This window comes from Alligator sinensis, unplaced genomic scaffold (assembly GCF_000455745.1).
Source record: "Alligator sinensis unplaced genomic scaffold, ASM45574v1 scaffold60_1, whole genome shotgun sequence".
NCBI lineage: Eukaryota > Metazoa > Chordata > Crocodylia > Alligatoridae > Alligator > Alligator sinensis.
The window spans coordinates 1591744-1614902 of NW_005841858.1; the positions used below are offsets into that span (position 1 = coordinate 1591744).

Sequence of the window (23159 nt, forward strand, 5' to 3'; positions counted from 1 at the left end):
TCACATCTACCAACTTTCTATGGTTTTCTTGGAGTTGTTCCTAATATATGCTGATCTAAAGTGAGATCAGAGGACCTGATCCTATTACCATTAAAATAGGTGTAAACACTTGTACTAACTTCAGTGGGAGTTAGACGGGGCCGAAAACAAAGTCCATATTACTTCCTGTTGTTTAGTTTTAGCCCCAAGACCCTAATCACTAATTGCTGAAATGATTTTTAAAACTGCTAGTGAAGCGCAATAGCATTTTTGACCTTTGGCTTCAGATCAGGGAGACTAAGTTAATTTTTATTCAGTTAATAAGGGTTGACTTTTGCCTGCTTGTAAACTCTTATATAATTAAACCACATGAGTAAATGTTAAAATTAAGCATTGGCCTGTTGGCCTTCCCTTTTCTACAGCGGCTTCCACATGTAAAAGAACACTCTCCTGTCATCTGTAAGTAACGAAAGAGAAGGGTGGTTATAGCCACTTTAAACTCATGCAACATGCTAATCAGATTTATAAACAAACCAAACTTGTTTTCTTTTCCCCTAAAGCTTGCCCAGAAAAAAATATCTTTTGTCGCTGAGTAGCTCATGACCTAACTTTATTTGACAAATATGACTCCATAGAGTCTCAATGAATTCTGCTTTTTCTTTTTCAGAATTTGGGTTATGGGAAAGTCAGAAAGCCAGATGGATATAACTGAAATGAACACTCAAAAACCAAAGAAAAAATCACGATGGAGTTTCCTGGAAATAGGGCTATCAGTTGTAGTGATTCTGCTAACTATTATAGCTGTCACAATGATAGTTCTGTATGCAACATATAAGGGTAAGTAGATGTTTATCTAACTATAATTTGAACGCAAAAATTGTTTAAGTATGTTGTTCAAAAATGTTATAGAAATACTATAAAATTGCTAATGTAAAAAAACTAAAGACAATAGGAATTAAGTTGAGGCAGACTGAAACACAGTGCTAAAACGACTTAGTATGTTATAGCACATGCACTGTTAGCTAAACTCTTTTGTGTGCGACTTGCAGGAGTCAGGTCAATATTAAGTTGCCTGCTACTACCACATAATAGTTTTTACAATTACAGGGACTGCTGTGTATAAAAGTAGATGATTAATAATTATTGCTTCCTAGCAATTGTCTGTAAAAGGGTCATTAGACAGCATTGCAGAGTCAGTTAAAATGAAAATGTTTGTCCAGGTTTAATACCATATTGAAAGTTATGATTTACCTTTTCCAACACGGAGTATAAAAGATTGCCTCCTTCATGAAACAGAACTAGTGGCAAACAGTATTTTTAACAAAACACCTGTTTATTTCAATGTAATAGCTTAGTAATTTACAGTTCATGTTTCACTGTACAATTACATTTAAAGTATATTTGTGAAGAAGTGAAGTATAGTATAGAATGACTTGTAAAAAACAATATTAACTGTAAAAGCTTATCCATTATGAAAATACCATTCTTCCTTACATTCTTGCTCTACAGGGCTCCTATTGATTGTAAACTTTTTTTTTTACAATCAATAGTAGCTGTTTCAGTAGCCAAATAAAAATTTGAAACTTGAAAAGTAGTGTTTTAATTTTGGGGTTATTAGTTCTTTTGAGTAACTTAAAAAAAATTCCATTTTTAACAAAAAATTACTTTCTACAATTACTTGACATAGAAAATGTCAAAATAAAATTTTCAGCCTTTTCAATTTTGGTTTCCTCATTTCTTATTCTGAAGGTAATTTTTGAATTTGACCTGAACTGTCAAAGTTTTTGACCCCTAAAATTCCAGTTTTCAGCAAACTTACTATTTGTCAAAACAGTTTCACCTAATTATAATTCACCAGGAGGACACTCAATGACAGCAACAGGAAGGGTAATTTTAGGGCCTGATCCTGCAAATAATTTGTGCCAACTACCTTGAATATCATGGGATTCAGAATTACATCCAAGATGTGTCCAGGATCATGTCTTTAATGTTCTAACATTGAAGGTAATGCTTGTTTTCCATATTTTAATGTACAGTGCATTTAAATTCAATTCTGAAATTACTATATCAGAGAAATTAAACTGGAGAGTCACATACATTAAATAGACTTTCCTGTGGAAATTCATGAAGGATTTATCTGTCCCACTGCTTTTTTTTTCAGACAGTGTTTGCAAGACTTCAGACTGCATAAAATCAGGTAAGAATAAATGAAAATGTGTAGGTTTTTAATTGAATACAACACTGTCCTTTTGAAATTCATTATTCATTATCACTCTTCTTTTCTTAAATTTTTCCAATTTCTGAACTTTCTTCCCCCATCACAGATGTATTATTTATATGGTTACACTTTAGCAAACTGCTATTCTGTGACTGTATGGGACAGGACTGAGTGTGCTGACAGCTAGAGAAGGTGACAGGGATGGTGCATGGGGTGTGGGGCCACCTGGACGGGCTGCTAGCTTTCCCAAACTCTCCCGGACTTCCAGCACACCGTGCACCATCTCTGCCGCCTTCTCTGTCCACCAGCACACCCAGCCACCCTCCTGCTGCCTCCCTGCACTGCCCCAGGGGCAAGCCAGCCCATTCACTGGCAACCCCAGGCATCCTGCTGGCCACAGGAGCCTGCTGAAGGCAGAAGTGGTGAGGGGCCTAATCCTTTTTTCGCTATGCAGCCTGCCTGCCTCTCCTGCAGCTGGGGGGTGAGCTGACAGATTAATGGCACAGATTAATGGCCCCCTGGCCACGGGAGAGGCTCCACCAGAAAAAAAAAAAAGGATCCGGCCCCTCGCTACTTCTGCCTTCAGCAGGCACCTGCAGCCCTCAGGATAATATCATATATACAGTGACAGAAAAATAAAACCCACCATTTCAATTGAAAACTCACCATTTCAATTTAGGGGGCATAGAATGGAACCCTATGGACTAAAACTCCATTGTATGTACAAGCGGCCTATGAGGGTGGTTAAACATTGGAAAAGGCTACCTAGAAAGGATGTGGAATCTCTGCCCTTGGAAGTTTTCAAGAGGAGGTTAGAGACTTGGCTGGGATGATTTCATCACAGAAGATCCTGCTTTATTCAGGGAGCTGGACTAGATGACCTCATTAGGTCCCTTCCAGTCCTGTTTTTCTATGACCTGTTCTCAAAAAAGGCACTTAAAATATTGATTTCAGCTGCAGATTAGTGAATATTTTCATATTATACAATTTAATTCATGAAAAAAAATAGCAATAGCAAGTGGGTTAACTTCCTTTCTTAGGTATATTAGACTCTATCCTGATCTCAAAGCATGGGCCCTCATTGTTGAGCCTCTTGTAAAATCAGCTCCTCTGAACTTCTCTTGTGTATATTGATTTGTTTTTTATAAATTGAAATTCTGGCACCATTGAAGTCAATTGAAAAACTCCCACTGTCTTTATTGGTTCCAGCATTTCATTCTGTATCTTTAAGAATAATTATGGTATAATTTGTGACAAGCCCTTTATAGGCACTCAGGAATGACTAGCAGTAAAGAGAGTTCATCTGAGTCCTTTCTTTCACTGAAAAAGCCCATTCTATCTTAGGGTAAAGGAAGTAGCAACTGAGTACTTCAAAGAGAAGCAATACAATTTCATATGGGGAAGCAAGAACCACTTGTTCCTTCATTTGACTAAAAACTGATCTGCATAGGAAGGAAAGGAAGTACATATGGCACTGCTGTAGAGGATGCAGCAAACACACTTGCTCTGAATATTCATAATGCTTTCCAGAGGTATTGTACTGACTTGGGTACAATGAGCAATATGTTGACCATACATAAATCCATCTGAGTTTTGTCATTAACTCTTGTAGGGCCAACCTCATCCAATGTCCCTGGGAGAGATCACCTAACAGTGCAGCATTTTCCAGCCACAGTCTAATTTGTCTGGTTTTGCACTGGCTTTCAAAAGTAAAATTACCATGTCTCTTCAACTGGTCGATACTGTTCTGTTGCGTTTGCCTGTGTTAGCTTGCCCTATACTGGAGTAGAGGGCTTATTTTAGGAGACATGCTTATTCTTAATGACCTGTTAAAAACAAAAAAACAACCCCCCACCCCAAAAAACAGTTCTTTCAGGTTTTTCTCATTGTAAAGGAACCAATGCAATGGAAAGCACAACATCAGGCATGCATACTTGCGGCAGCAAGTTAACAGCTAGGAATAAAACACTGTGCTTAAACTAGCTATAATAGAGAGAAGACTAACATTAGTCAAGGGTATTATCAAGTCTGATTTCCTAAATATACACACACACTATGAAAATATTATGAATTTAGTTGGCTCCTATGAATAATACATCTCCTGCCAAACAGGCGCCAGAGAAACCTTGAGGCCACATTATACCATCATATGTTGTGTGTTCTTTCAGTGAAGTGTTGTGGCCCGTTTAGCAGTAGGCCAGACTATGTGATCGCAATGATTCCTCCTTCTGGACTTATCAGTTATGAGTATGCCATAGACTTCACAGAAAAACTAATTTTTGTAGAGTTTACAACTTGTTAATACTATATTGCTTGTTCTTTTATCTATGAAGCCATGTGACTCACCACTTACTAAGTTGTATAGGCCTTTGGTAAGGGGAACTATAGAAATAAATAACTTCATAAATAATTTAAAATATTTCCAAAATACCTTCATGTTATGATATCAAAGTGAGATACTTCAGTACGTTCTCTTAGTCATTATCTAGTCTCAGTTATAGCTCTGCTGAGTTATGCAATATTAAACAGTAAACTTGTCACTAGCCTTTCCCATGTGGGTTTCAGAAGATGGTCTTGGGGGAAAGGCAGGGGGAGGGGATATTCATATTCTAGTAAGACTCCTTTGCAAAGGAATTTTAAGTCAAAAACTTCTGAATCAGATTGTTGAAAAAGCCAGTAGCAGTCTTAACTAGTTGTGTGGTCTTGTTCACTCCAGGTAGGCATGGCACATTTCAGGCCTGTGATAGGATTACACACACAATTTTTTTAGCATATTTCTGGAACTGTAAAGCCTTGTGATGTGACATTGTCAGTTCTTGCAAGCTCATGGGGTCAAGCTAGGTCACTACTTGGATGTAAAATCTCAAAGGAACGGTTAAAGCTGCAGAAAATAGTTTTAGTGATTTAGAAAGAGACCTTTTCCCTTCTGAGTCAGTATTGAACTAGTGCTCTAGCATGGTGCTAAGAGACATTATGCTGCTATAGAAGGTGAGATGTGAAACCAGTCTTGACCACTAACAGCCATTAAAAATCACAGTGGCACTTTCTGAGTAGAAGCAGTATTGCATCCTGGATGAATTCCAACTTTTACACTCTGCCAGCCTAATTTCATTCTTCATGTCAACCTATATAGAATTTTGGTTCACTTTGGGCATGTCTGCATGTTTATTAATACACTTTTGCTACTGCACATTAAATTTAGTACCTCTAATATGAGTAGCAAAAGTGCACGCTATTTTAGTGTGCATTAGTGTATTAGCACAGTTTTTGACTTTACACTTTAATGAGTAGTAAAATAGGCTACTGCACATTAAAGCAGACATGAAGATATGCTCCTCCTGTTCTAAACTCCAGTATAGTGCTACTAAAAACTGTTAAACTATTGCTGTGTTTTGCCATAGAGATACCTATCCATAGGTTGGCCCCTAGTTATTCTGGCTTCCTCCTTCCCCAGTCCAATTAGTGTTGGCCATCTTCACTTCTCCAAATCAATTCTGGCCTCCGTGTCACCAAATTGTGTATAATATCCCAACTGTTTTCCCAGTATAATTGATGTGAAGCCCCACCTCTCCAACTTGACTAATACCAGCTGGCCCCAGATTTTGTTTTAGCTACTGCCTCCAAGTTCCAGAACTCTGATCCTCTTTCCTTACTCTGCTTTCTGCACATCTTCTGACAGCATCTGAGCTCCAGCTCACAAAGACTTCTGTGATACAGATACTGATACATATACTTTGGTTAGTCTCTAAGGTGCAGATCTACCCTGCCTCTCTATTCTGAGGTACAGAGCCCTGTGAGGGAAGGACTAGAATCAGTGGAGAGACTTTTTGATAATTTCTGGGGATGGGAGGGAGAGGGCTATACTGACACACACAGGTTTGTAATTTGGCCACTGAAATATATGTGGTATGGAAGTTGTGCAAGCTACATCTCCTGAAACATTTGACACTGCACAGAATTAAGCGCTAGAAAATGTACTTTATGAGTTGGGTGTGCAGGGCAGGAGGATGCATAGGTCTTTTACTTCTCTAAGGTCTAAGCCTCATTCTGCCATCCTGCAGCGAGGCCCACTGGATGTAACAGGACTGCTTATGTGAGTGAATTCTACTTAAGAGCAGTAAGAGAAGCATGTTCTCACCCTTAATAAATATAGCGTGTTACAAAATATAACACACAGGTTGTTTTGATAACTAAATTACAGTTTTTGTAGTTCAACTTGTATTAAGGTTGAGTGGCTTGCAGTATTTTAAATTTAGTGTTTTGGAAGGCAGCTAATTTATCTGGTTAATCTAATGTCTACAATTAGTAGATCCCACATTTACTCAAATATAAGACAAGGTGTGTCTCCCCCTGCCCCATCAGTGTATATTTGCATATGAAGCAAAGGAGGGGAACAAGGGCTTGCTGTGGCTCTGAGCATGGGGCGGGGCCAAAGGAAGACTCAGCAACTTCCTGCCTTCCCCTCCACCTCCCCTCTGCAGCTTCTACCCCCCTGCCCACCTCCTTCCTTCCCCTGACTGTCCCTCGCAGCTTGGCTCTGGCTCGGGGTGGGGTCTTGCCAAGGTTGCCAAATCTGCTTATAAGAAACAGAATTGGGCTTGGTTTTTTTTAAAAGTCACTTTAATTTTTTGAGAGTTGCAGGTTGTGTTTTTTTGGGCTTGTTTTATTTGGAGGTCACTTATTTTGGGTGTTTTTGCAATAGGCGGCTTAAAAAGTTATAATTTAAAAATGGTTGTAGGAGCGGTTTTGGTGACATGTTGATGTGTATCAGGGGTGGGGCAAAATGGCAGATCTGGCTGGCGGTCAGACTCCATTTCCCAGCAGCCTTTGCCCATGTGGCTGGGGCCAGTTTCCCTTGAGACCCCAGCAGCAGCCCTGCTGTGATAGCTCAAGGCTGGGGTTTCTTTCCATGGAGACTAGTCCCCGCAGCGCTGGCAGGGCATGGAGCAGCTCCAGAGCTGGGCTGGGATCTTGCAGTGGTGATAGCATGATCTAGAGCTTGGGCAGTGCCACGATCTGCAGCCAGCATGCTCTGGGGCCGAGACACACAGACAGTGGATCCTGGCTCTGCCCTGGCTCCTTACAGCAGTGCCCACCTAATGTAAGTACATACAAATTTATTTTAATATTTGAATGTGTAATTTAATATTATATGCAGCAAAACTAGAACTACAAAACATATGGAATTTGTATAAGCACCCCCGCTCCCCTCTCTTTGAAATGGGTTGGGCTTGGTTTGGGCTTGTTTTTACAGGCAGTGCCGCTTTTTTTTCTCGTGAGACTTGGCAACACTGGGTCTCTCCCAGGCACTGGGCACATGAAAACTCCTTCCCTTGCCTGGGCAATCAGCAGCACTGACATTGTTGCATTGCTTGCCTGGCCAGGCATCAGTGCTGAAACTGCTGCATGGCCAGGCAAAGGCTGAGCTTCCATGTGCTGTGATCCAGGACAGAGCAGCCAGAGCAGCATCTGACAGGAAGGCGAGGGAGGAGAGCGAAAGAGGCAGAGACTGTGGAACTGGGGAGAAAAAGGGCAGAGACTGGGGGGAAAAGGCAAGGGAAGAGGCAGAGCTGTGGGTGAGCTGGGGGTGGAAGGGTGCAGGTGGCAGGGGGACAGAAAAGCTTTAGAGGGAAAAAGTTGGCAGTGCAAAGGGCATGGGAGCCACTTGATCCTCCTCCTTAGCCACTCCTTTCCTGGCCATGGTGGTGGGGGTAGGGAGGTTGGGGCAGGATTCAATTCAAGACGACTCTCCAATACTTAGATTCTATACCTGGAAAATTATAACAAATTTATGGATTTTGTCAGTATAGAATCTAATTATTGGGGGACCATATTATATCTAAGTAAATATGGTAACTATACCAGACTTGGTGTGAATGCAACTGAAACCAACCAGTTCACCTAAGTTTAAATCTGTTATGCTATTTGGTAGGGCTGCATGAAGCTTCAGTCTCTGATTTGATTCGGAGGAGATTTGGCCCAATTCAGTGGCTAAATCTCCGAATCTAATCAGGAGACCCGTTAATCTCTCTGAATTGAATTGGAAACCTCAGATCCGATTTGGAGAGATTCAACAATTCGGCCATAGACATAGCTTTATATGTTTTTTCTACGTACCTTGAGGTACCAGGTGCGGCTCGTGAACGCTGAGATCGTGGGGTGGATGCAGCATCCCACCGGAGCATGGGGCAGGGTCCCCCGTGCGCTCAGTGACAGACCTGGTAGTGGACCAGAAGTACTTCCGGTCCATTTCTGGGTCCACCACCAAGCACATGTGGCAGCCTCCCCGCACTCCCATGGGATGCTCCATCCGCCCTACCATCTCAGCGTTCACAAGGCGCACCTGGTAACTCGAAGTAAATAGAAAAAAACATGTAAAACTGTGTCAATGGCCAAATCACTGATTCTCTGAATCAGAATCAAATCTTCAGATTCCGCCAAATCAAATCAGGACAGTGATCTGAATCAGCGAATCAAATCGCTGTCCTCCAAATCAGGCCGAATCTGAATCCAAATCAAATACTGCCCGCTTCGCATACCCCTACTACGTGGTACTAAGGTGCACTAGTATCAACAGTAGGTTAGCTGTTACAAGCTGTATTCTCTTTTATCTACAACACAAGGTACAGTTGGCATCTGGAAATTACCAAATAAAGTCCAGATGTACTAGCCATTACAGAACTCTGGTTTATTTCCAAATACTACATCTGGCTATAAGTGATTAAAGGGACAGCTCAAGGAGAAATGGAGAAGGACCAAGTTGTCTTTCAATTTGATGCAGTATTTCTAAACAAATCTGGAATATCCTTATTCTGCTATGAAGGTGAGATTTGAGTAGATTTCAAACATCTGTAAGATTAATTATATTAAATTGACTATGAATCTATCATGTGAAAATGTAAAGCCTCCTGGGCTCTCCTGTAGCCATTGGAGTGTACAACCGTCAAATGCAGCAGCCTAGAGCTAAGGCCAAGATTGCAACGCTCATGTTGGTGAGCATTTATTTACTCACAGAACTTTGTTGCATTAACTTTAATAGGAATATTTATGTGTAAAAATGCTTATTAATGTAAATAAAGCCTTCCCAGTCTGTCCCTTACCATTGTTTTGTAATGGTCAATCAGTTGCTAATTTTAGAACCCCAGAGAACGTGACAATATAGTGGTTCCTGCATATGTGTTACAGTTAATGACATAATAAAATGTACTCTGTTATAAAAGACTAGGATAATAAAAAGCCCTTAAACCAGAAATAACTGTTGCGCTATATTAATTACTATTTATCAAGGTTTCCACAAGGATGAACAATAAATCCATGAATGAGTATTACTTCCGATAGGAATTTGATATCCAGTCAATATTCAGTTGGGTTTTGGTATCAAGACGATAGAAGATAAAATGCTTGAGCAGTTTTCTAACTTTGCAATTAACACTTTGGCAACTTTATATGTATAGAAGGCAAAGATAATTAAATTACTAATCCAAGCAAATGCTGTTGAGGTTGGATAGGAAATTTATCAGTACAATGTTATTAGGGGTGGAAATTCCCTGAACTATTAACACCTTAAACCTGCGCTAAATGTTAAGATTTTACTGGAGAAGATTTGGTTTTCAATTTTTTTTAAAATTGCACTATGCATAAGCTTCTGCAAATGAAGGAAGGAACAGGCCTCAATGGAACTGATTTAAAGAACAGGTTGTGAATAAATGACCAGGGAAAGAAATGTGATTGAAAGTCAATAGGTAATACACAAGGTAAGTAATTAGTAAGGAATGAAAATGTTACCAGTATTCGTGAAGCATCGAAAGTGTCTAAAGACGCTGTAGATTTTTGAGGCAATATACTAATATCAGGTTGTCTCTATCAACATCAGGAACCTGTTTTGAGTATGCTCTAATCCTGTTTGATAAATGCTATGGGCTTAGAAAGAATTATATGTATAGTATAATGGCTAGTGGATAGCCAGTAAGGAGTTTAGGCAATGTGTAGGCGAAACAAGAGGCATGTGTGCACTACACTTTAAAGTGGGCTAAATGCTTTTGCTCCACTCTAATGATATTGGTGTTTGCATGCCTCGGCAGTGTATTGCGCATTAATTCCAGCCGCTGCAGGAAATTCGGTGGCATAGTGCACCTTAAATGACTTGGGGCACAGCAAACTAAAACTCCTTCAAGGAGTTCAAGCTGCCCCTACAGCTGCAGAGCGAAGCACGGGGCTCCATGCATCTCCGCAGTTCTGCAGGCAGCCTGACAGCAGCCCGGGAAAGTAGCTCCACCCAAGAAAAGCAGCAAGCCTGGTCTTTTGTTTTTCCCCCTCCCTGGAGCCCGCCTGCCTGCCTGAGCTGCATGGGGGCTTGGTGCTTCCCTCCACGGATGCAGTGTCCCCTGGGACCACCACAGCCAGGTGCCTGCGAGCGGGTGCCACCTGGGGGAGACCGCCGCTGCCGCACCAGCCCCCTTCCCCCCCTGCAGCCCACACAATACCACAGAAGCGGTTTAATATTGCCACCCATAACAAACCCCTTGTCCAGCAAGCAATGCTGAGGGTGTTAGTGAAGAGCAGTTCGTAAACCATGCATTTGTTGAAGTACTTGCAACATCATGAGTCCCAGAAGCCTCACACTAGTGAAACTTGGTTCCAAAGCCAAGCAAGCTGTATCCTGAAGATACAACCCTGAATACACACTGTTTAGAGATGTTATGTTTTTCTAGCTTTAATCCGGACTATAGTCATCACTGTATACACATGGACATCTGTAGTCTGAATTAAAATTGACACCAGTCTGAATTAGGTAATCTTCATTGAATGAGGATTAAAGTTATCGCAGACTAAGGTAGTGTGAAGTAGGCAATTAAACTGTATTTATTAACATGTATACCTGGCAGATATCTAGGCAGACAAGGTTCCTTGGGTGAATTTGATATCTTTTATTAGACCAAACCAAATGGTTGGAGAATAGTTATTAAGCAAGCTTTCGGGTTCAAAAACCCTTCGTCAGGCTCAGGAAGCTGCAGCAGTTGGCGTGTGCTCTTCCTGGATGGAATGAAAAGTAAAGAAGCCAGGGGCTGGGCTGGGCTGGGGAGTCAGTTGCCAGGCAGATTATAATGTATCAAAAATCCAATGTCTATCGCAGATATCTAGGGCTTGGTCATTGCTCATGCCCACCACCAGGTGCCCCCTGCCATCTCTAGTGCAGAAATGCATGAAATCCTGCCTGATGGTCAATGCTAGTTTATTTAGCCCTTAATTTGAATTGAAATTTGATTCAAACTATGTGATGTGAATCAGTGAGCATGTCTACAAATGGCCTTGGAAGAGCTGAAGGATCCACTTGGTCAGGGTCCAGTCTACCACTTAAATACAGCAGTCCCATTTGCTTACACAAAACTATTCATATGCTTAAAACTAAGCATGTGCTTTGCTTGTTAGGGACATAAATCTGTAACATTTCAGATTACAAATTACAGGCCTTTGATATCACCCAAGTAATAGGTGGCAGTCTTCAGAGAGGAGAAGCACACAAGGCACTATTGTGAGCATGAAAGAGTGAGGTTTCTGCAATGGGGCTGTTTTAGATATGTCAAATGCATTTGATCTTTCAGTTCCCAGCTCGGTGATTAACACAACAGCTAATATGGACCTTTTAAAGGGAGTGTTGTGATGGTTAATTAATTGTGTATCTCACTAGCCAGGAAATGGTAAAATTCTAGGCAGATGCTGAATTGAATAGAGGAGCCTGATTCCAAGGGTGAAACAGGCTTTGATACTATGTAGACTATTGATGATTTACCACACATATGCAAGATATAGATTATACTGCATTTTGCAAATGCAACACAGAGTGGGTAAGAAACAGCTTTTCTTTGTAACAGAAGATTTTTCAGCTACAATTTCTTTTTGGCATGGTTCAGGTATGTTATGGAATCCAGCAGCTTTGATGGTCCGTTCTGGATATTAAACTCTGAGCTGACAAAGGATTAAGTGCCTGGTGAAGCAAGCAGAAGCCCCAGTTAGCCATGGGAGAGTCTTCCCCTTTAGACACATCTCCTGCCAGCAACTGAAACTCAGGAACTCATGTTTCAAACATAAGAGTTTGATATTTAATTATTTACTATTTTAAACTAATCTTAAAACAGAAGCTGTGGAATAGGATAACCCAAGAAAATGTTAGAGTCTGGTCACAAAGACAAAAATGGGAAGAGAGAGTGATTTTACCAAACATAGAATGGCAGTCAGCAAATATGAATGAGAAAAATGGAAGAAATTGAAATAACAGCACTGAACGTTTGCAAAAATATAATGCCAACGCTTACAGCAAGCAGCTGGAGCTCTGACAAGGGTAAAGCACACAATTCAAAATATGCATATTACCTTAAATGAACTGATTTTAAGGGAGAACTAGGCAGAAATCAGGTTCCTGGAGATTACAAAGAAAGGGAGAACACCCCCCACCCTCCCCGGACCATACTGACCTGTCAAAAGAGTGAGTAAATTCTACAAGAATCTGGATAAACCCCCAGGAAAAGAATGTGACCGGAGTGTTTGTTCCACACAGAGTATGTTGAACATGGAAGATCCTGTACTAATGAGAATGTTCAGAGACAGAATGATGAGGTGCTTTCTGATGATTTCTACATTTTTTACGCTAATTAAGAGGCCCCAATAATGCAAAATTTGTTCACCATCCAAAAACAGGAACATTGTAAAAACACCAGATGTTGGCCTCAGGCTTGGTTCTTTTAAGTCAATAAGAGAGCCCACAAAAACAGAAAAATAAAAGAGCAAACAAACACAAGGGCCTGCCCATACTTCTCCTTGCCAATGGCATGCAAAGGCCTGGAAGAACTGTAGAAACAACCTATAAATGTTTGAGTCACTAGGAGTGGGATCAATAGCTGGAAACCCCAGCCATATAATTTAGCAAATATAATGGATGAAGAGAGAGATGGATTTAGAAGATATTTTCCATTTTGGTAAACAGAGGTTGTTGCTATGCTCTTGTATTCTTCCTTTCCCTGAGCAGATACACTAACACAGGTTCTCATGGTGAAATTCCTTTTAAAAGGGTAGGAAGAGACCAAAAAGAAAGAGTGCAGAAAGTTTACAGGCAGGACCTGAGAACATTAAGAAAGAAGATTTCACTTGTTATCTATGGTCCAGGGTCTGCGTATAAGTCAGTGAGGGCTTCAACTAGCCACTTGAATAACAACTATGCCATCAGCATTTAGCATAAGGCTCCTTACTGATGATCCCAAGAGGCAGTAGAACAATTCTGGGAGAAAGTAAGGTAGCCCATAAGGTGTCACAAAATCAAAATGCATGAAAGATAACTATTGCTAGAAGTAATTTTGAGCATGTAATTATGATGATGATATAATGGGAAGACTTTCCCTGATAAAGAATTTAATTAAGATAAGAATATTAGGATTTGTTGCCATTTGTTTGAGATGAATATACAATATGCTTAATGCTTAAATTACATTAAAATTATAAGAGGAGCGTAACCATAGGATTTGTTTCCAAATTCCATTTTTCAAATCACTGGATTATCTGGAACCAGACCCTCAGTTTGAGTCCATCTCTACATACAATTTTTGGATGGGCACATTGTAAGTGAGGAAGAATTAAGTACCTTCCTGAGAAAAGATTCAGGCACCGAAAAAGGACACAAGACAGACCTTAGATGCATTAGTCCTAAACTGCAATCCAAAAAAACTCCTGCTTAACAGTTGACTTTCTGTGGAACTGCCTCCCTCTTTGGCCAGAAAATTCATCAGGTTTTTCTGTTGCAGTTCTGCTCAAATACAGAACTGCTCTGGCCTGAGCAATGGGTGCTTAGCTTCTACTTAAGGTGCACTGAGATCTCAAAAGCAGGCAGAGCAGTGCGTAAATCCTTTGGCGGGAGGGGATCCATTAGGCATTCTCAGAGCACACCTAACATACATCAGCAGGATCAGGCCATTCAAAAAATATAGGACACAACTCTGGCAACCCTCCTTCCACAACTGAGAAAACAAACAATAATAAAACATAAAACTGTATATATCCCAAAAGACATAACCACACTTTAAACTCCTACACTGACTGTTTCAGGAAGAAAAGTAGGAATGAAATTCTCAACAAAAGCTAAGACCACAACAAACTCTCTCCCTCAGAAAAAAAGCCATACAGTTCATAAGGTCCTACAATGAAACAGCAATCAAATCAGCAGACAGAGATGGAGCTACAGTCATCCTCAGCCATCACAACTACATCGATGAGGCCAACAGCCAACTCTCTGACACCTAATATTTGGGGAGGACCCCACACCAGCATTCACTCTAGAACTGGAAAATGTCATCAAATCTTTCCAACACCAGCTTCAGAAAAAACTCCTTTCACTTATTCCCAATTCTCCTACCCTAAGAACTTTCTGTAGGGTCCCAAAGATTCACAGAAAAGGTAACTCTGGCAGACCCAATATATCCAACTGAAGACCTATCAAGATTCATAGCAACTGTCCCGAAATCACTTGTCTCTCAAAGAGAAAGTTTCCTAGAAGACACAACAGACTTCCTCAACATAATCTAGAACATCAACCACATCCCCTAGAAGGCATACTTGCAACCATGGATGTCACCAGCCCATACTCTAATATATTGCACCAGGAAGGCACAACTGCCTGCCAGAAATAACTAAAAGAACATGGAGTACATTCAGATTAGCAGCAACATGTTCTTCAAATCATCCATTTCATCTTCACCCACAACAACTTTAATTTCAACAGGCAACACTTCTTCCGAACTGTGAGGAATGGGCACAATGGGCATAATGATGGCCCTTCAAATATGCCAACCTCTTCAAAAACACCTGGAGGAAGACTTTATGGAATACTGCACCATCAACCCTGTATTACATACAGGATATTTTCATCATCTGGACTGGACTCAATGGCTTCTACAACAGGTTTAGTAACTATCACCCCTCTATCAATTTCTCTGTGACATTCATATGCTCAACTTTCTGGACACCATGATCCACATCTGGGATGGCACCTTACAAACCACACATACCAAAAACCCACAGACCACCATACTTATGTCCACAAGAACAGTAATCATCCTAAGAACACCAAAAAGCTATAATCTACAGTCAAGGCCCTCAGATATCTCCACATACACTAGGAGGAGAACATTCATGATGTCCACCTGGCCAGCCTAAAATCTACTTTTATACAACAAGGATACTCCAGTAGAGAAATATGCCCTGTGTCTACACACCACTTGTGGTCACCTACCACCCACACTGAAACCAGAGAAGAATCATCAAATTACCATCTATACTCAACTAAGATCATACCTAGAGAGAAATATTCCCAGCCCCTCCACTTCTGGCTTTCAAACAATCTCCTGCCCTTGTCCAACTCTCATCATCAGAAGCAAAATCCTCAGTGCCCAGCAGACATCAGGGTGAGACACAGATTCTTCAGCAAGGGTCAATACATCTCAACTGCTACTATAAAAACACTGCCCCCCAGCCAAAAAAATAACCAAACCCAACCGATCAGAACCCATGGTTCTTACTTTCCCAAAATCTGATACATCTGATCCAGTGCACCAAATGCCCCCATGGTAACTACATGGATGAAACTTAAACAGTAACTATGCACCAGAATGAACTCACTTAGAAAAAATATAGAAAAGACACAGATACACATATGTCAGTAGAAGCACATTTTTAATGAGCCTGCAATGCGATGCGGCGGCTAGTAAAGCGCCCAAAATGCTGGCTTGCATCCATAGATGCTTCTCAAGCAAATCCCGGGATGTCATTCTCCCCCTGTACTCAGCCTTAGTGAGGCCGCAGCTGGAGTACTGTGTCCAGTTTTGGGCTCCACAATTCAAAAAGGATGTGGAGAAGCTTGAGAGAGTCCAGAGAAGAGCCACGCGCATGATCAGAGGTCAGGGAAGCAGACCCTACGATGACAGGCTGAGAGCCCTGGGGCTCTTTAGCCTGAAAAAGCGCAGGCTCAGGGGTGATCTGATGGCCACCTACAAGTTTATCAGGGGTGACCACCAGCATCTGGGGGAACGTTTGTTCACCAGAGCGCCCCAAGGGATGACGAGGTCGAATGGTCACAAACTACTTCAAGATCGTTTCAGGCTGGACATAAGGAAGAACTTCTTTACTGTCCGAGCCCCCAAGGTCTGGAACAGCCTGCCACTGGAGGTGGTTCAAGCGCCTTCATTGAACACCTTCAAGATGAAACTGGATGCTTATCTTGCTGGGATCCTATGACCCCAGCTGACTTCCTGCCCTTTGGGCGGGGGGCTGGACTCGATGATCTTCCGAGGTCCCTTCCAGCCCTGATGTCTATGAAATCTATGAAATAGAACAAATATTCTCTTTCTGACCTCACTATTTGCATGCTAAAGGGAAATCTACCAAGCATTTTTAAAAGACAAGCTTATGAATAAAAATTCATAAGCTGGTTGGGTTACTAGGAACCAAGGAATATCAACATTGATTTTTTGGCACACTGATCTACCCAATTCCTAATTTTTTTCTACATGACCCTCCTCCCTTTTGCTAGGTCTTGATCTTACAGTAATCATTCTTCTTTCCTTCCGCTAATTGTTTGCTACCTCTGGGAATTTCTCCCTCCCTCCAATTTTACAGCTCTATCCATTGTTCATAATGATTGCTGTGCTTACCCTCCTCTTCAGACCTGAACAGAAGAACACCTTACATTCCAAATCTTAGCTAACTATATCCAAACTATCTTTTATTGGTTCAATAAAATGTATCACCCAAAAAATCCTTGCCTCTGACAAAGTTTTAATAACTTTACTTCTAACTTTACTTCTAAAATAGCTGCTGGAGGAGAAGATGGTGATGCCCACTTTTATGTGTTGTGGTTAAAGCACTCATCCAGGAAGTAGAAGATCCAGGTTCAATGGCCTCATAGGCCACATCTAGACAAGTGTGGATGTTTGGTTCCCCAGGGACAAGTAGCAGCAGTGCACCTTGTACATTGGCGTGCTGCAAGTTACCCTGGGGGCGGCAGGGGAGCCTGGGGCCAGGACTGTGCTGGCCCCAGACGCCTTACTTGGGGTCAGGGGGGCCTCCCAGGGCTGCAGCAGCGGCAATTCTGCCACACACAACCCGGCTCTGCTTTTCAGTGGTGCATGTTGTCTGTGTGTGCTGCTCCATTCCTCCTCCCCACCCCCCACCCCACGCATGGGTTTTTTTGACCCCTGGACATCCAGGGGTCAAAAAAACCTGTGGGAGAAAAAACAGAGCAGAGCACACACAAGCAGCGTGCCCTTTCAGTGCAGAGAATGCCTGACTCTGCGGTATGTGGCTCTGCAGACTTGTTTGCGGCACCACATACCGCATGGCTGGACTCGTCTGGACGTACCCATAGTGCACAAATCTATACCTTCTACCTCCTAGGAGCATTTTCTACATACCAGGCTGTAAGCTAGGCAGGGTACAGGGTACTCTTCAGCCCTCCTTTTGAAAATGGTACATTGTACAGAAAGGGATGATGGATTCTTGGGGCTTAGTGGAGGGAACAAAAAAAGAGAGCCAGACTCTGGCGCCTAATGCTCAGGGCATTCACATAAGAATAAGGGGTGTGCTGGGTTCCAGTTCCTGCTCCTACAGCTGCTAATATGCATCATATTACATGGTCAGTGAATGAAAAAAACAGAAATAATCCTGGAAACAGGGTTGTAATAGTGCCGTAATAGTGTCTGATCTTCAGTTGGCATAAGTTGACATAGTCCATGGAGGTATGCCAATCTAACCCAGCTGCTGATGTCCCTGGACATGGAAGGAATTATCCTGATCATTTAAATCTGAATTCGTGCAAAATAGAGGCTATTCAACCTTAATTAGTAATATATACATCAATTACAATAACTCATACCATTATCCAAAACGCCTACACACGTCCTTCATTTTTAGGTGCAAAAATAGTCACATTAGCTTCAAGTGAATAAGTATTTCATAGAAAACTGTGATTTTAATCACAGACTTCTAACACTTTGCAACAGCAGTCATAGTGCCAAGTTTTGTATTTGGTATTTTAAATTTTGAAATTTGTGTGTGTGTTTATCTTGGCCTGTTTTGAATGTCGTAGGGATTGTCAGGGTATGCTGTTTATTCAAAGTACATTATAAAATAGTTGAACATAATTCTTTCATTTTATGCTTTTATGAAGAAATATATAAATAGAGCTTTTTAAAGGTAATAGGCAACAGATTGCGTATGATACATACTCTCATCTGAAGTTTAAAAAACGGATCCAAGTTCAACAGTCTAGGATATATTTTTTATTTATTTGTAAGAATGATGTAATTATTTACTACAGAGCATTACAGACATATAGAAAAAACAAGGCTTGTACCATTTTGCTTTAAAAAATCCTGTCAGGCTGAGAAAACTTTGACTTTTCATTTTTATTTCTATCTTTCCTTCAAAAATTGATTTCTCTTCCTTTTACATATTTCAGTGTATTTCCAGCACATGCATCTTTCTTTCTTCCTGAGTCCCAAATATTTGTCTTCCATAAAAGCCCAATGCATATTTTCCATCTGCTTAATGTCTTCTACTACTGGCTTTGTTTTTCTGTTTTTGGTTGCAGAGGGCTTTCCATAATTGCAGCAAGTAAAAAATACTTTCAAGGTATAAATCTGATGTTTCTCTACAGAAAAATGTATGAAAAAGCCAACAATCACTATCACCTCATATTTCTCATTTAACCAAAGTGGTTGAGTTCTTTAATTTGGTGATGATCAGGGTAGCCAATCGTTTGTAAATTTTATGGACAATCTGTAAACAGGTGGATAAAAACCCCTGTCCTAAAGTCCATAGAAATATTTCAAAATCTTTAAAATGTATGAAGACTTGGCAAACCTTCTGTCCCACAGTGCTCCCTACCAGGACCTTCAGAAAGGGGAAACACTTGGGTATTACACATGTGGGAAGTAGGCTTCCTCCTCTCTTGTTCTCAGGGGGAAGTGGGCAGCCAAGACTTAGTGGTATGTGTTTAAGCACAGGGGGTGAGGCTTGGAGTATCCCCATTTTGCGCTCATACCAGCTTCCTCATGGACCCCCTGCAGTACATCCCCCTCCAGGGAAGCAGGGTGAAACCCCTTTGGATTCTGTATGTGTGTGTGTGCACGTGCATACACATGCGCTATTTCAGGTTACATTATGTAACGTTAAGTAAAATATATGTCAATAAAAAAATTCTTGTCTGTAAAAAGTTTGCAGACTGTCAGTAAAAAAATAAATAAATAAAATTAGAGAGTGGCAACCCTGAGGGTGGTGGTCCTGGGGTCTTCATAGTATCTTGGGATGTGGTTTTTAAATGAGCAGGCCCTCAAATCTCCCACTCTACTGAAATTTGTAGCAAAACTTTTAATTCTATAAACTAAGAACCTTCCTTTCTAAAGAACTGGACACGCATGTACAATCTCTGTTTTCCTTTATTCTCCTGACTCTTCTGGTGAATTATTCCGTCTTTTAAAGAGGAAATTCCTTCATAATTTAAATGCTGTCCTAACCACATTTTATTACAAGGTGTAAATCAGTAAATGAAACATAAGAACTTTAAATATAATTTAAAGCAATAATGAACAATCAATCACAATGCTAAGTTGGACTGAAAGTATCAGTTTTCTCATTAGAAACCACTGGCAACTAAAATGTTATTTCAGCATTTGGCTCAATGAAGGATGACACTGAAAGAACTGGGGTTTCTAAATGTTGTTTTGATGTTTTTTCAGTTTATTAGCATTAATGAGCATTATCTAATTTTTAAAATTTCTTTAAATAAGTACCAGAGTGCTGCTTTAGACTGTTTTCTCCCAACAGTGTGGATTCTTTCCCATTTCTCTTTTAGTATAAAACACCTTTCTGTGAAAAATAACATCAGATAATTTATATTTAGTGAATTAGAGTATAAATCATGAAATAGAGCATAAATTTCTGTGTATGGTCTCAAGGGATGTGCCCAAGCTTGGGAATTTGTGCAGAGGTGGGGTGGGAAGAGGGTTGCAGACTCACCATTTGGCCATGAGTAAGCTGTATCTAAGAGTCCCTATTGGTAAAATGGAAATAATCATTTCCCACCTCCCCACAAGCTTTTGTATGGATGACTTAGCTGTTTTCTGTATATTAAGTATTATAAAAATACTTCCTAGCTTTCATTTGATGCAAAAAAGATGTTTTGTGTATTTAGGGGAGGGGAGAATTGTTCTGAGAGTATCTTAACCACAAGAGGTTTATTGGTTCCTTTCCAAATTAAAATTCCATATTTATTATATATTTATTTGACCTGTGGGTTTTTTCATGTGTTGCTCTGTCTTACCCTACAGCAGCCCGAATCATTGAAAACATGGACACCACTGCAGAGCCTTGTAAAGATTTTTACCAATATGCCTGTGGAGGATGGCTAAAGAGGAAGGTCATTCCAGAGACAAGCTCCCGTTATAGTAACTTTGACATTTTAAGAGATGAACTAGAAGTTGTTCTGAAAGGTCAGTGGAGTTTATTTCTACGGACTATATAAAGTTTCTTCCATGGCTTATATGTAATCATAACAAAACCTGTTATCTAACTAGATAAATCAAATGTCTTCTGTATTCAGTTCTTATCCCTGAACTATTTGCTTGGCTAATAATTTGAGCTTTAGGAGTTATGCTTTTGGGCACTGGAGCACGTTTGTCCAGACCTGACCCCTGTGATGACTACTTTTTTTGTATGTATCTGGATATTACAACAGCTGAAACCCAAATCATTACCCATGAGCTACAGGTGGCAGCTGTACTAAATGAAGAAAAAAGGAGTCTCCTTGTATCCAAGCCAATCGGAACACTTCCACATGCTGGAAGTTGCTCTTTGCCAGCCTTACAATCTGCATGTCTGTATTCCTTCAGCTGTGGCCTAACAAGCAGACACATTTCAGCGACTATGACCAAAGGCATATCACCATTCCATTTTTACAATGTATCACAAAGTACCAAGAGCAAATTCAGGATTGTGGGCCATATCATCTCCCATGAAAGGAAAAGTGCATGAGAGTTAAGAAACTCCCTGAGTTCAAACGGGGGCATGTTCTTCCAATCCTTTTCTTGGGATTTAGATCCTGTCCTCCACTGCACAAAGCATCCTGGGATTAAGACTTGCTATGTTTGCATACCTCATAGCGGTCATGTGAATCAGGTTTATTTTCACAGACACTCAGTGTCTCTATACTGTTCCTCAGGCTTCATCTCTAAACCTAGCTACCCAGAATCTTTAATCTCTGCAAACAGTCCCTCAGCAGTCAGGGGTGGGAGTTGTTGTGCAGAGGGGAACTCTGTAGCATGTAAACATGATAGGAAACACCTGTGGGCTGGGGCGAGATGATCCAAAGCACCTCCCCACTCAAACATGGTACCTCCGGAGCCCTGTTCCTTTGTACCTGAAGTAAAGGGACTTGAGAAGAACAAGGGGCATGGTGCAGAGCTATAGATCCTCTATTCTCTGTGCCCCCAGCTGACTTCCTCCATAGTGTCCTCCAGTCGCCTTGCATGCAGATCAGATGCTGTAAGGTATTGCATGTAATTATTCTGTTTGTTTTAGATGTCCTTGACAAGCCAGACAATAACAACATAGCAGCAGTGCAGAAAGCAAAAACTCTGTATAGATCATGTATAAATGAAAGTAAGTTTATCCACAAATTACTATACATAAGATTTATAAATGTAATGCATCTAATTCATGTGTTCCTAAATTCTACTACAAAAACATTGGCTTGTGTGGCATTCTTTTGAAGCAGCTGGGAAGTTCTGACTCGGCTTCCTGTAAACTAAAATACGTAGGTTTTGTAGAATTAAATATGCATATAAGTAATGCAAATCAGTACAAAGTAGTTCTTGTATTATTAATTTTGGCATTAAATGAGTTGCTTCCCTCTGGTCTTTCCTTTTCAGTATTCAGGGTGCTGCAGACTTTTGTTCTGGCAAATAAAAATTGTACCATGCAAATTTGTGGCTTCAGGACAGTTGGGACTTTGGACATCCAGAAAACATGGGGGGGAGAGTTTGGAATAACACTAGAATAACAGGCAGTGAAAGTAGTTATATTCGCATATGAATTGATATCATTAGATTTCACAGTTTCCTGAGCTAAGTAGTGTGACTTGGAACAATTGTTTAAAGCTCTAGGCAGTCTCAGGAAGACAACGCTACTTAAATTGACATTGTCTCACCTTTTTAAGGGCTTGGGCATTGTTTGTAATCATAAGAAGTAGTTTTAAATATAAAATCTTAGGATGTTTATACACATGCTCCAGGAGATGGAGGGGAAGAGGGGCATGGTAATTAGCATGCTCCAGCAGACTCAATTAATTGAGTCCAGCACTTTGGAGCAGCCTCGATGAACGTGTATAGGTGCCCATTGATTCTGGACTACTGTCCTCCAACACTGGAGATGGTGAGGATGAAAGCTTGGTTGAAGGGCAAGTTTCTCAGCTGCAGTCACAGAAACAGGGAACTTTAGTTTATAAAAGGCAGCATAGTGTTTACATGCTTAAAATATGCATATAACTAATACTGACCCAACTTTTACCATTTTCAAAAGCTGCTATTGATAGCAGAGGTGGAAAACCTTTAATCGATATATTGCCAACTGTGTTTGACTGGCCTGTTGCAACAAGTGACTGGGACGCTGTATATGGTAGGGCAAGCTTTTCTATTTATCTTTCTGTTAAAACTTCTTGATTGTATTTTTCATTATTTCCAAAAGTATCAAGACTAAGTTCATTGTTCAATTCTTTAGGTGGAAACTGGACAGTTGAGACAGCTATTGCACAACTAAATGCTAAGTATGGGAAAAAGGTCCTCATAAATTTTTTTGTTGGCACAGATGATAAGAACTCCACAACGCACATCATTCATGTAAGTTTGTCTCAATGGCCTGGCATTCC

General features: G+C 40.7%; 1 protein-coding gene across 3 annotated transcripts in view; it reads left to right on the top strand.

Moving 5' to 3' along the window:
• The first annotated feature begins 292 nt into the window (after positions 1-292).
• MME (membrane metalloendopeptidase) overlaps positions 293-23159 on the top strand; it is a 78818-nt gene continuing 55951 nt past the window's right edge. For all 3 annotated transcript variants that reach the window (XM_006016457.3, XM_025214803.1, XM_025214809.1), the window contains exons 1-7: positions 293-438; positions 647-816; positions 2141-2176; positions 20566-20727; positions 21815-21895; positions 22814-22909; positions 23012-23130. In XM_006016457.3, the coding sequence (XP_006016519.1) occupies positions 657-816; positions 2141-2176; positions 20566-20727; positions 21815-21895; positions 22814-22909; positions 23012-23130 (654 nt within the window). In that variant the 5' untranslated portion in view covers positions 293-438; positions 647-656. The remainder of the gene's footprint in view (positions 439-646; positions 817-2140; positions 2177-20565; positions 20728-21814; positions 21896-22813; positions 22910-23011; positions 23131-23159) is intronic.